This window comes from Opisthocomus hoazin, chromosome 2 (assembly GCF_030867145.1).
Source record: "Opisthocomus hoazin isolate bOpiHoa1 chromosome 2, bOpiHoa1.hap1, whole genome shotgun sequence".
Classification (NCBI taxonomy): Eukaryota; Metazoa; Chordata; class Aves; order Opisthocomiformes; family Opisthocomidae; genus Opisthocomus; species Opisthocomus hoazin.
In genome coordinates, this window is record NC_134415.1 from 1139803 (window position 1) to 1153069 (window position 13267).

General features: G+C 49.0%; 1 protein-coding gene across 11 annotated transcripts in view; it reads left to right on the forward strand.

The window, feature by feature from the left end:
* QKI (QKI, KH domain containing RNA binding) overlaps window positions 1-13267 on the forward strand; it is a 158697-nt gene that overhangs the window by 51438 nt on the left and 93992 nt on the right. For all 11 annotated transcript variants that reach the window (XR_012761963.1, XM_075411735.1, XM_075411679.1 and 8 more), the window contains exon 3: window positions 12225-12341. Coding sequence is in view for 10 of the 11 variants with exons in the window: in XM_075411735.1 (XP_075267850.1) it covers window positions 12225-12341 (117 nt within the window). In the remaining variant the exon portion in view is untranslated. The remainder of the gene's footprint in view (window positions 1-12224; window positions 12342-13267) is intronic.

Here is a 13267-nt window from a genome sequence, read left to right on the forward strand (position 1 = left end):
AAGGGGCTGCAGCAGGTTGTTCGCCTGCTGTTAGGTTGTTCACGGGATCTGGTTTCCTGGAAGAGGTTCTGTTAACAATCTTTCAATTACTGTTTAAAGGTTTTTATGACCAGTTAAAGGAGGGAACTACCAAACTGTACTGTGGGCCTTTAAATCATCGCAAATGGGCCTCTAACGATAACAGCGATTCCTCTTTTAAAAGCATGAAATTGTTAATTTGTCTATCTTTATAGCTTTCTCACTTATGTTGATAATTCTGAGCAATTTAAAATCCAATTATTTCCAAAATATAACAGTAATTAGATTAGTGTTTTTACATGAACAGAACACGTAGCATAAAATTCATTTTGAGGGATATTATTTTATAGAACCTTGAAATTGAATGGAAACTACCCTGTGAAGATTTTCATTACACTTTGTGGCATGAGGAAAAGGGTTAATGTTTAAAACACTCCTAAATGGAAAGCAAATGTGACTTGAGTGCAGAGTTTGTATCAGTACGTATGGAAAGCGTTGGGAAAGCGGAAGGGAAGCAAGCAGTGCGGGCGGGAGGGTTTCTGTCCTGTTAGGTGAAGGCAGAAGAGTGTCAGTTGACGATGCTGAAAGAACAGAGTGCTGTCTCACGACAGATCTACAGCTGATATTTATGGAAACAACTGCACAGTCTATGAACAGTGAAAAGGAGATCAGAAGTGGGGCGGGGGAACCCCCAAACACCAAGTGCGTATCTCCTTGGGTACGGCTGACGGGGCACGGGGAGGGACGGCTCTGTGCTGGGTGCCCGTCTGTCCCTGCCCTCCCGTTCCCGGCGAGGGACGGCTCTGTGCTGGGTGCCGTGTCCCCGGGCTCGGTGGCCGCGGCTCTGGTGGCAGCGTGGGCAGCGGGTGCGCTGGGGCGAACGGGGAGCGAGTGCTTGGCGCCGAGGGGTGGCAGTGAATGCGGTGGGAGCTAAATATATGGGATGGTGCCATTCGGGGGGCTGGCTCGCGCCCTGCTGTTTGTTGCTTGGGTCTGGTCGCCTTAAAAAGGCAGAGAATGCATTGTAGCGCGAGGAAGAAAGAACCAGCTGGCGGCTGATCCGTCAGCCCTGGCGACAGGGAAGGTTAAAGAGTTTGGAAGGACGACATTGAGAGAGTGCTTTTATTAGTGACATGAAATGCTTAATTGTATATAAATAGTTTTGTATAAAACTTTTTTATAAAACCAGTCTAAAACTTCATGGCTTGTTCAGTGCAAAAAGAGATGAGTGGTTCACGTGCTGTCCAAAGAAAGTTATTTAAAAAATGAACTTACTTTTGATTCGAGCAGTTTGTGATGCGGTTTTACAGTAATGTTCTTTTGATGTTTTCTTGCTCCTTAACGGGGCTCTCGGAAACATTTTGATACATGGCTAAGTGTCTTGCGTTTAATACTTAATTCAGAATAAAATGCTTATTTTCGTAATAGATTAAGGCACGAATGCTCAGGTGGAAGAGTTGCACTGCTGGGTGTCAGCTGCTGATGGGGCCAGACTCTTTCCAGTGGTGCCCAGCGCCAGGACAAGGGGCAATGGGCACAAACTGAAGCAGAGGAAGCTCCAGCTGAACCCGAGGAAGAACTTCTTCCCTCTGAGGGTGCCGGAGCCCTGGCCCAGGCTGCCCAGGGAGGCTGTGGAGTCTCCTTCTCTGGAGATATTCCAGCCCCGCCTGGACGCGGTGCTGTGCAGCCTGCTGTGGGTGACCCTGCTTGGGCAGGGGGTTGGGCTGGGTGACCCACAGAGGGCCCTGCCAACCCCGAACGTTCTGTGATTCTGAGCGCTGCTGCAGCCTCTCGGGAAGCCGGCTTGGCCTCGGACCCCTCGGGCCTGTGTCCCCTGCTCGCGGCTGTCGGCTGGCCCGGGCAGCAGTGCACAGCGGGGCCTCCGCTGTGGCTTCCAAGCCGCCCTGCCCTCCTCACCTTGGCTGGCATGGCTGGGCCTTGGCTGGCATGGCTGGGCCTTGGCTGGCATGGCTGGGCCTTGGCGGGAGCCGTGCCGCAGGGCTGCTGGTGGGGAGCGCTCTGCGTGCCCGGCTGTGTGCCTGAGCATGGCCGGGCTGTGCCCGGCTGTGCCCCTGAGTGTGGCTGGGCTGTGCCCGGGTGTGTCCCTGAGCGTGGCCGGGCTGTGCCCGGCTGTGTCCCTGAGCGTGGCTGTGCCCGGCTGTGCCCCTGAGCGTGGCCGGGCTGTGCCCGGCTGTGCCCCTGAGCGTGGCCGGGCTGTGCCCGGCTGTGTCCCTGAGCGTGGCTGTGCCCAGCTGTGTCCCTGAGCGTGGCCGGGCTGCCATGGCCAGGCTGCTGTCACAGCGGCAGGGTCGGACGCTGCGGGCGGGCTGGGCGCATCGCCGGTCCCCTCCCCGGCGGCAGCGCTGCGGTGTCCCCTCCGTGGTGTGCCGGGGGTCTGGGGGCCGAGGCTGCCGCAGTGCCAGGCGGAGCGGGAGCGGGAGCCTGCCCGCGGGAGGAGCAGCCGCTCCGTGCCGCGGCAGCGCTGTCGGAGCGGGGTTCTGTCGGTCTGAGGTGTCGGTGCGTTGGTTTGTTGTCTTTGTACGTGCTTCTCTTTTCTACGGGGAGTAGTAAAACAGGTGTGTGAAGGTTGAGGTGGACTGAACGCAGCACGACCACGCACCAGGTGCGGTTCCCAGGCCTTGAGTAAAAGAGATAAAAGAGACTGGAGCTTCTTTGCTCAGGGAATTTGATGTGTTGTGCTTAGTCGGATTTACTTGTTTTTATATACCTCTGCGTGGAGAGGTTTGTGGCTGTGGACCCATACAGGCATTTGGAAACCTTGTGCTGCGTTTGGTCCCCGATGCCGTCCGTGGAGTGGCGGTCACCTTCTGAGTTAGCACCGCAGCCTCGGTCGATCCCCGCTTCCAGTCACGCAGGGTCTGTGGGTCAGTGCGAATGCTCCCTGTGTGAGACATTACACGAGAATGCCAGAAGAAGTAGCAGCAAATTGCTGATTGTTTGCAATAGGAGCTTTTTTCCACGTGGTTATTGAGCTCTGTACACGAAAAAGCAGCAGCACAGAGCTGTTTGTGTTGTGTTAGAGGTCACTAAGGGAAGGGTTGGTCCCCAGTGAGTGCTCTGCGGCTTTGCAGTCCCTCTGAGCTCCGCTGCTCCTGCTCCGAGGCGCCGGAGCGGTGCCCGTCCCGCGCCGTGTCCCAGGCCGTGGCCTGTGACAGTGGGCTGGGGGCTCTGGAGCTGCTCCCAGGCTGTGTCCCAGGCCGTGACCTGGGACAGTGGGCTGGGGGCTCTGGAGCCCGTCCCGCGCCGTGTCCCAGGCCGTGGCCCTGTGACAGTGGGCTGGGGGCTCTGGAGCCGCTCCCGTGCCGTGGCCTGGGACAGTGGGCTGGGGTCTCTGGAGCTGCTCCCGTGCCGTGTCCCAGGCCGTGGCCTGGGACAGTGGGCTGGGGGCTCTGGAGCCAGCGTGCCATCGGCTGCGCCCAGAACGGAGCTCTCCCTCCTGGCTTGTGTGCCTCGCTGCCTAGCTTCCGACTGAAGACTGTGTGTCTGATGCCACAGTTAGGCGATGGAGGTGGCATTTTGCTGGGGAAAAATGAAAAAAAAAAGAAAATTCCATATACAGTCCCAGGACAGTAGAACTCCTTAGTAATCGCTTAATGTTAAGCTAGGTGGTGAATGTCTTGGCATAAATGTTTACATCTTTGGTTAATTTTTAGAAAACTGACTTGAATATTGGCTAGATATGCTAATTTTTAAAACGTAGTATGTTAGGCTATTTAATTCTTTGGTATGCTGGTAGATAGAATAACCTTTAAATTAGCCAAAGAATTTGTGAACAAATGGTGTCACAGAATCACAGAATAGTAGGGGTTGGAAGGGACCTCTGTGGGTCATCTAGTCCAACCCCCCTGCCAAAGCAGGGTCACCTACAGCAGGCTGCACAGGGTCAGCTCTTTAGCAGCTAATCTGGCCAAACAGTGCCCTTGAGATTAAAGATACTATCTTTGTGTTAACATATAAAAATATTTTTTCGTGTTTTCTGCCTTTGCTGACACGTGTACACATTGTGTTTAAAAAATCAGGAGGGATCTTCTGCCCGTAGGAGCTGAAAATAGAATTTCTTGGAAGCCTGTTTGATTTTGTGGTTGGGTGTGTGGCTGAAAGTTACGTTGGTACAGAGCTGACGAGAGCGTTTGAAGATGTTGCCGTTCGGCTGTACGGGCATTACAGCACCCTGGACCGGCCCGGCAGCGTCTCGGCGAGGGGTTCTGAGGCTGCCTAGGTCAGGCGGGTGCCGAAGGGACCTGCGGGCGGCTCCGGCAGCGGTGCTGCGCTGCTGACGAAGTGTGGCCTGGGTAGAGTTCCAGCTGTCTTAAAAAAATCTGAATGTCTGAATGAAACACCAAGATTTAGTCTGAATGCTTGGTCATGTACTCAGGTTCTCTTGTAATGTGCAAGGTAAGAGTTTGGAGGAAAGAGTTGCATACTTCAGTGTGTCACTTTTTTTTTTTTTAAATCTGTGCGCTGGAATTCTTCTCTCTGTAATACGGAAAGGTCTATTGCCATTATTAAAATGACCGGGGAAGCTGATTTTTTTCTTTTTTTTCCCTTCCTATGTTACAGATCTGATCCGTTGTATTTACATGGGCTTTGTAGGGCTGTTTGTCAGTTAAACAGGCTCTCAAAGCCTGCAGCGCCGAGGTTATTAGAGGTGAATAATGCGGATGGGGAGGATTTAGTAATTCATTCTAAATCCCAGCTATACTTTTAAATGCTTTTTTTTTCTTTTTGCTTTTTTTTAAAGGAGCATTTTAAGCATTAGGATGCAGTCTGCTGAGTGAAAACAGCATTCTGTTGACATCACCCGGATAATCGGGTTTGTCTCGTTTACAGCCGCCGTGATCAGCACAAGAGTTGGAGTGAGCACCAGTGGCTGATACTGCGCTCAGTCAGAGGCCAGTGTAAATCATCTGGTAATTGGCCAGTCAGCCCCAGCAGTAAAACCAACCTTGCAGAGGTGTGGTGTCTTGAAATGGAACAAGTTGAGATTTTTTATTTTGAGATGGTTATGTTCTTTAATGTTGCTACGCTGTCTTGGGGCTTTAACTGTACAGTATTGCTTCATAAAAACAATTCAGTTTTTATTGTAGCAAGCAATATATTTGTTAAAATTTATCACCCAATTAAAACCACCCCAGTTTTCTATCTGAAATTACATGGTGTGCTTTATTTTGACATATTCCGGAACACAATCTGGAGTAGTTTTTAATTTGTTAAATAATGTTATGTCGCCAGAATGTAGGTGCTAGCAAAGGGAACTTTATAGTTGTGCAGGGCTCAGTGCTGCCCTTTGGAAAGTGCAGTACTTGTGATTCTTGTAGCTAATAGAGTTACATTTTTTTAAGTGAAAAAGAAAAATTTAAATACAAAAAAATCCTGGTTTTTAGTATGAAAAATTCCAAAAAGTTCTTATTTATTGTACCACCTGCTCTAATGTTACTCAGAGCTTCACTAGGAAGAATCATCAATAAATGAGCAGCTCTGAAGGTGGAGCAACCGGTTTGTTACGGGAATCCATCCCTGAAAGCGCGAAGGCACGTGCTGCTGCCGCGGAGGGGAGGCCGCAGTGCTTGATCTGACGGGGAGAACGAGCTGTTACTGTGCACCACGGGTTCTTTGCCGTCATCTTATTAAAATTTTTCACAGACTTCAAACCACCGAATGTTTGCTTCCTTCTCCTGTTGCAAAAATACTGTGTGTTTTAGTAATATATTACCATTATGTTCATATCCTTTATTTTTGCGTTAATAAATATTTTACTTAAAGAAGTTTTTGAACTAGACTAAGCTTGGCTTACTCCCACAACAATTACCAGTTCTCGCCCGTAGCAAGGCGAGTTACTCGTTGGCTTTGATGTTGAAAAGTGATTATGGTGACTGAATTTGGAACCCAAAAAAATCCCCGTAAATAATGATGGGACCGGTCTTAGTGAATTACATATGCACTGCAAATGAAGCTTGGCCAGTTACTAAACTAAGAGAAAGAGAAATCTTTTCATTATTTCTTTTTTTCCACCAGTGATAAAGATTGTGCTGTTTTCTTCGTGACAATTCAAATTTTAGAGCATGTGAGCTACTTTAAATCACTTTGGCTGTAATGGCCCTTTTACTAAATGGCAGGGATTAAATTTCTCGCACTGGAAGTAATCTCGAAGGTGTTTTGGGTGGTGCACTCGAGGTTTTGGTTTTGTTTATCCGGCACAAAAGTACCTAACAGGAGATGTGATAGATCCTGACTTTGGAATGGTGGTACTCTGTGTTTTGTTCTCCAGTACCTTAATGGCTTTGTTTCTGTGTTTGAGTGATGGAGAGGTTATTTCATGGTAACTCACAGGGTGAGTTTCTTACAGCCCAGCATTTCTGACTACTCGGAGGCCCTGGCTTGGCTGTGGCTGTAGTACTGGAGCGGCGCAGGTCGGCTGCACCCAGCGAGCGCGGGGATGTGCCTGCCCGAAGCAGACTGTACGTGTCGTGGCGGCACTCCGCCCTACGTGTGGCCATTTGCTTGGTGGCTCTGCGGGGACCAGACGCCGTGCTGAGGGGGAGGGAGGGCTTCTCGGGCGTTGCTGTCTGCAGCCCCCCTCGTGCTGCCGGGAGGTCTCTGGGAAGAGACCGCGGGAAACGCCGTCACTGTTGGCGCAAGCGGTCTGAACGGCTGCCTAAGTTTGTCTGTGTAAAAATTAACTTCTCGCCGTGGTTCCTGCTGCCTCTGTTCGCGGTGTTGACGAAGGTGATCACAGAATCACAGAATGGTCGGGGTTGGAAGGGACCTCTGTGGGTCACCCGGTCCAACCCCCTGCCCAAGCAGGGTCACCCAGAGCAGGGGGCACAGCACCGTGTCCAGGCGGGTCTGGAATATCTCCAGAGAAGGAGACTCCACAGCCTCCCTGGGCAGCCTGGGCCAGGGCTCCGTCACCCTCAGAGGGAAGAAGTTCTTCCTCATGTTCAGCTGGAGCTTCCTCTGCTTCAGTTTGTGCCCGTTGCCCCTTGTAATGCCCTTGTGATGCCATCTGCTTCGTCAGCCTCCTCTCCCTGCAAAATCTCGTCGGATGGTCTGGTTTTCTTCGCTGTGTAAAACACTTGCCAAATCCCACCGGGGCGTGTTTACTCCTCACAGTACATGCTAATGCAGTTAATGGAAGATTTTGCAATTTCAAAATGATTTTATTCCTGAAACATTACCCTTTTCCCACTTGGTTGCTTAAACGTGTACAAGTGGCTGCGTGTGTAGACTTTGCATTCGCTGTTTGCAGTTGATCTGTGGTGTGGTCACTGAGTAAGCTGTGTGGAAGATGCGCTGGTGTTTATTTGGTAGTAGTTGTTACTACAGCTTTTCTTCAGCAAAGGCTGTGTAGCTGTTTTCTGTTGTGACGAGTCTGGTGTTGAGTCACTGGAGGTACTCAGTAAGGCATGAAATACATCTGGGGTTTTCTAGTCACAGCAAAAGAGACTTGCTGCTCCCTTAGTTGCCGCCTACCAAAAATGCAGTGGTATCGTGCTCTGTAAGGGAGGAGACAGTGCGATAGTGCGAAGTAGCTCAAGAAAATATTTGGCTGAAAAACTGGGGGAGGGAGGGCTGTCAATGTGAGCTGACATGCTGTGCCTTTAATCAGCCGCTGCTGTTACCGTACTGTTGGTGGCAGGTTTATTCGTGGTCATTTCGAGTAAAGAAAAAAATAATTTAGATCTACATGTTCTCCTAAAAGTATGTCTGTGTGTATATAGATATGTACATAAATACACATCACTACAGCTGCACTTGTTAAAAAAACAAACAAACAAAAAGGCAGCTTTGTGACAGAGTTGCCATTGTGAAAATGGGTATTTGGTCAGGATACATTAATTGAATAAATATAGGAAAATGTTACTGCTAGAAGGCATATTCAGTGTAAGGTAGGGTGAAGTGCTCACTGAAGTTAGCTCTGTTCTCCTATAAAGTGATTCAGATCACATTTCTGAGAAAGTAATCTCAGAGCTACCTGTCTGTGATGCTGTGTCACAAGTTTTGTTTTCTGTATTAAACACTGAAGTACCTCATTGGGAGCGTACGGCCTTACCTTCGTAAGGCTTCATACGCTGGATTTGGTTTTCCCGTACCTCCAGTGGTTTTGTTCTTGTTTCTAGTTGCAAGCTTTCAAAAAAATCTAATTGGCTGTATGTCTGATGGGTTTTGTGATTATCTGAGGCTCAGCTTAAAGCAATTCAGCTTTTTCTAATAAATGCAGAAATATCCTATGGAAAAAATGACTTTATTACCAGTATCATGAGCCAATACTCCTTTAAAAAGAAAATGGTACAAAAAGCAACCCCAGATTTGCTGGGTCAGTGAAGGCTTTTGCTGGGTTCAGAGCCTCGTCTCCTGAGTGGTGATGATGTGCCTTGTCAGCATAATGCTATTTTTTATCTTCTATCATAGTATTTCCAGTTCAAATTTGCATAGAGCTGTGTTTCAACTAAATGCATGAACTGCTTTTCTTCCTCAAAACCGTGCATGAAAACAAGCACTCGGATTGGAGCTTTGGGAAACTTCTGCATACCTGCGAGTAACGGTCATCTTGCTCGCGAAGAGGAGTCGCGTGGCGAGTGCCGTGCGCGGCGAGCGCCTTCTGCTCCGGCTGCAGCGGCCGTGCCTGCGGTGGGCTCCAGCCGGCCCCGCGGGCGCTCCCGGGGCCGGAGGGCTGCGCGCCGGGGGCACGGCCGCGCTGGCTGGCGGTGCTGCCGCCGGGCTGGGTCGCCGGGTCCTCGCCGTGCAGCGCCCAGCGCTCCGTGGCTGCTGGCCTCGGCGTGTGTTGGCCGCTGACCCACGCGCCTTCGGCTGAGTGAGTTTGGTGAGGAAAAGCAGATGAAAAGGCAGCGAGCGGGAAACGCTGCTCTCCGTGTCTTGAAGGAGCGAACTGAAACTGCAGGGCGTTTTGGAGCACGTTTCTGGGGTGCTCCAGCTTGGTTCGGGTGTTGGCATACGCTCTGAAGGGTGATGTGGGCGTGGGAAGGGTGAACACAGGGTACGGTTTTCTGTCTTGGTGGAAATTTGGAGCTGGCAGAGTGACGTGGAACACTTAACTGAGCTGTAAAAGAAAAAACTGAGCTGTAAAAGAAAATACTGTAATCGAGGGGAAAAAATATGAATAAGGGAAGGGCTAAGCTGCCTTCTAGCTGATGTAGAAGTTATCTGAAGGTCTTGTGTCCTGCTATGGTTAAAAAACCACAGTTCATGCTATGTAAAGGTGGTCTCAAAATGGAGAAGTCGTGTTGGTGTGTGGCGTAACTGTCCTGAAGCTGGTTTCTGCAGGCAGCGAAGAATGAAATAGCGTAATCAAGAGTGGACATTTATGGTTACAGGTACTCAGCTGTAGCACCTACAGTGTGTTTTTTAAGGAATTCACAGGATTTTTGTGATTTTTCTAAGCTGGAGATCAGAAGGTGAGACCGAATGCCGGATCACCAGAAATGTAGGCATCTTGCAAAGCGTTTGTTGTGGATCGTTGGTAAAGGAAGGACTCTTGTGTGTGTGTTTAGAATTTTTTCTGAATTTAAATGTTTATTATTGTGTCTTAAAGTAGTCTTAGTTAAAGTCAGCATGAAGCATAGAGCATCTTTTGTTCTTTGATAGAGTGAGGAACTACTGAGGTTTTCCTGAGATTTTCCTTAAAATAATGTTGGGCTGTGTATGAAACGTTTGTGCTCAAATATGCGTCGTATCTGTGGAACATACAAGCTTTAGAAGACTTTTCTTGATTTCCTTAAGTCGAAATAGACTTTAAGAATAGTTTGGGTTGGCTTTTTTCCAGTGACAATTAGCTCTGCAAATTCAATGTATAGTAAATCATTGGAACATTTGCTATAAGATGGTGGAATAAATTATTTTTTAATTAAGCAAAGTAGTTGTTTAACCAAATGCATGTGCTTATGTTTTTTCCTTGCTAGATTTGGGTATTTTAATCGAATTAGATTTTTTCAAATTCTTCTCTGGTAATGAAGGAAAGAATTTTTTTTCATCAGATAAATCACATCTTGCCATATCTTTCGGGTTTCAAAGGAAAACACACAATACAAAAGGCACGATAATAGTGGGAAGTTTAGTACTACTAGATTCCCCCGAGTTCCTCAGAGTGTAAGTTGCGTGGAAGGTGTCCTAAACACTGCATTTCCCATGCGCTGTAGGAATGGGGCCCGTTTCTGCTCCAGCTCGTAGCAGTCGGCGGCGGGGAGGCCTTAGCACAGCTCGGTCTCGTTTTCCTGTGCTGCTGCTGTCCTGGGCGCTGGGCTGTGACAGCCGCCGGCTCTGCTTGGGCACCCCCGCGCTCGGGCTGAGAGGAGGGGCGAACACGAGCTCCGTTGCTTTATCCAGTCGTAGTGAATCGCCCTTAATTTCCTGTGCTCCGCAGTTTGTGTAGCGTTCCCAAGGGCCTCTGATCTTCGCCCCCCCCTCAGCTGATTCAGACTTTATAGTGGGTCTTTGGTCTTTGAGCTTGGGACACTAAATAACTTTGGGAGTCTGTCTTCCCTGTGAACAGTTCAGCCGCTGTGAACCACAGTTGGTTTTGCTGAAGAACTTTAATTTGCTTGTGTTTGTAATTTCTGCTCACTCCTAAATCGTTCCTGGTCTTTGCAGTTTTAGAAGGATTTCAAATGCGTTGTCATACTCAAACCCAGTTTCAATTAGCTGAGGAAATGAAAGCCAACAACTTCTTCATAATCCCGGTGAATAGCAGTGTTTACCAGGATCTAAAATACCCAGACTTCAGTCCTTACTGCAGAGTTTCTGTTCTCTTAATATCTTCTTGGAATTTGATCTTCAGTCTGAAATTTCTGGGTTTATGTCTCCTTTGAGCCTGGTGCTTCATCTTTGCGCTGTGGTTGACACAGAGTACTGCTGTATGTTCTTAATGCAGTCTTCACTTAATGCTTTTTTTATTTAAGTCATAATTTTCAGAATGTGCGATTGAAAATAATGAAAGAGAAAAAACCCTGGAAAGTAACTAGGAAATACTGTTATGTGTGGCTAAATGGCGGTGCCTTGGTGTTACGTGTGGGCGGGGGGCGTCTGCTGTATTGACGTTAGCCAGCTAAACGTGAAATGCTCGCTCTGTTTGTGTGCGCAACGGAGTAGAGGAGGCAGCTTACGAAAAACGACACGTGCTTTTGTGAGCGGCCTCAAGGAGCGTCAGGGGAGGTTGAGGTTGGATGTTGGGAAAAATGTCTTCACTGACAGAGTGGGCAGGCACTGGCCCAGGCTGCTTAGGGCGGTGGTGGAGTCCCCATCCCTGGGGGGGTTCAAAAAACGTGTGGATGTGGCACCTGGGGACGTGGTTTAGCAGGCGTGGGGGTGTTGGGTTGGCGGTTGGTCTGGATGGTCTGAGAGGTCTTTTCCAACCTTAATGATTCTAGGATTCATATGTCTGTATAAACCCATATATGCATATATATACATGCATGCAGTATGTATATATCTATATATGGCAGATACAGTGTTTTCCAGAGGGGTTGCCCGCAAAACTGCAGTGAATACATGCCAAGCCTCTGATGGTTTTCTGGAGGAAATGCGGCGGCGTGGGTGGACAGAGCAGAGCTTCTGGCAGCAGCGTGCTGCCGAACCGAGCCCCGATGGCGTGGAGGGCTGCGAGGGGTGCTGGCTGCGGGCGGGGAGCGGTGGGCGCTGGCCGAGGGCCCTCCTGCAGGCCCCGAGCCGTGGCGGGGCTGGCCTGTGCCTGGTGCCGTGGGCCATGTGCGTGCCGGCGGTGTGCCACGGGCCCGCTCGTGTGCCACGTGCGTGCCCAGCGGCGCAGGCAGTGCCTGCGTGTCCGGCGGTGCGGTGCACGCTGTGGGCCCGCTGCTCAGCGTGTCACAGATTCGTGGAATGGTAAGGGTTGGAAGGGACCTTAGGGATCATCTAGTTGGCGTTACTGGCGGGAGGGTGGTCCGTGGGCTCTGTAAGAGCTCGTGCGACTTAGTGAGGAGGAAGTCAGGGCTGGATCTTAACCTTGAAAACCGATTTTCACCCAAAAGCTGTATGCTGCAGAGCAGGGGTCGCGTAGGTATCGTATGAAAATAGTACTTACCTCATTCTTTAATTAGTGCATTGTTCTAAACCGATAAACACTTGATATTTTAGAGACAGATCTTGTTAAATTTTAAATTAATTTTGTTTACTTGCTCTTATAATAGTGATCTTTTTTTCACCTCCCCCAGTTTAACTTCGTTGGAAGAATCCTTGGGCCCAGAGGACTAACAGCCAAACAGCTCGAGGCGGAAACAGGGTGTAAGATCATGGTCCGAGGGAAGGGCTCCATGAGGGACAAGAAGAAGGTAAGCTCTTGAAAGGCAGTGTGCTTTCAGATGCATGGTTTTATTTCCTAACGGAGGGTAAGCTCATGTCTCTTATTCTTTCATTATCTAGTGTTTTTTGAGGTCTTAGTACGTAACACCACCTACGCTAGAGAAGGTAAATGTGCGTGCTCCGTAGTGGTGCAACTGGGAGTCTAACTAGCAGTTACAAAGAATTCTTCATTAATAACCAACTTCTAATTGTGTCGTGTTTCACAAGGGAATGGTAAGAATTGAGGTTAAATGTGTTTTTCTAAGGTGGAGCTGTTAACCTCAAGGTGTTCGTCATAACTTTCCTGCATTGCAATACCAAAGTAGTGATCTGTGCAAGTAGCGTGGATTGGAAAAAGCGTTGAATGCGTTTCTGGGAGAGGATCGTGTCCGAGTGAACCAGGCAGCGCTGTGCAGCTGGGCTGCGGCTCTGGTGGAGCTGCAGTGGAGCTGGGGCTGTTCCCTGCCCTCTCCTGCAGTGTACACACTCTGCCCCTGTCAGCAGGGAAACTGCACTTCTCGGGATGGAACTGTCCTGAATCTCAAGTTGCTCTGGTAGTAACTCCTGGAAGGAATGTGTTTTTGCAGGTTTATTTTCTGGCTGTGTTCCTCCACCTCTGGTTACTGCTGCTGAAGTTGCACCGGCATCTCCACTGCAGTTTTGAAACGCGCGCCTAACAGTACTCCTGTCCTCTGTGTTCCCAGAAGGGGTCTCATTTCTTTTGGTTCTTTCTTTAGAAAATCCCCTTTTCCTTATCTGATCAGCCACAGAATACGTATGTAACACATAACAATTAAAAATGTCTACCCAGTTAAAAATATCAGACTTCCCAGAGCTTATGACTGTGTTGTTTTCAAACTGCATTTGATGCCTCTTATTTTCATAATCTGCTGTAATACTGTCCCCACCCTTTGTC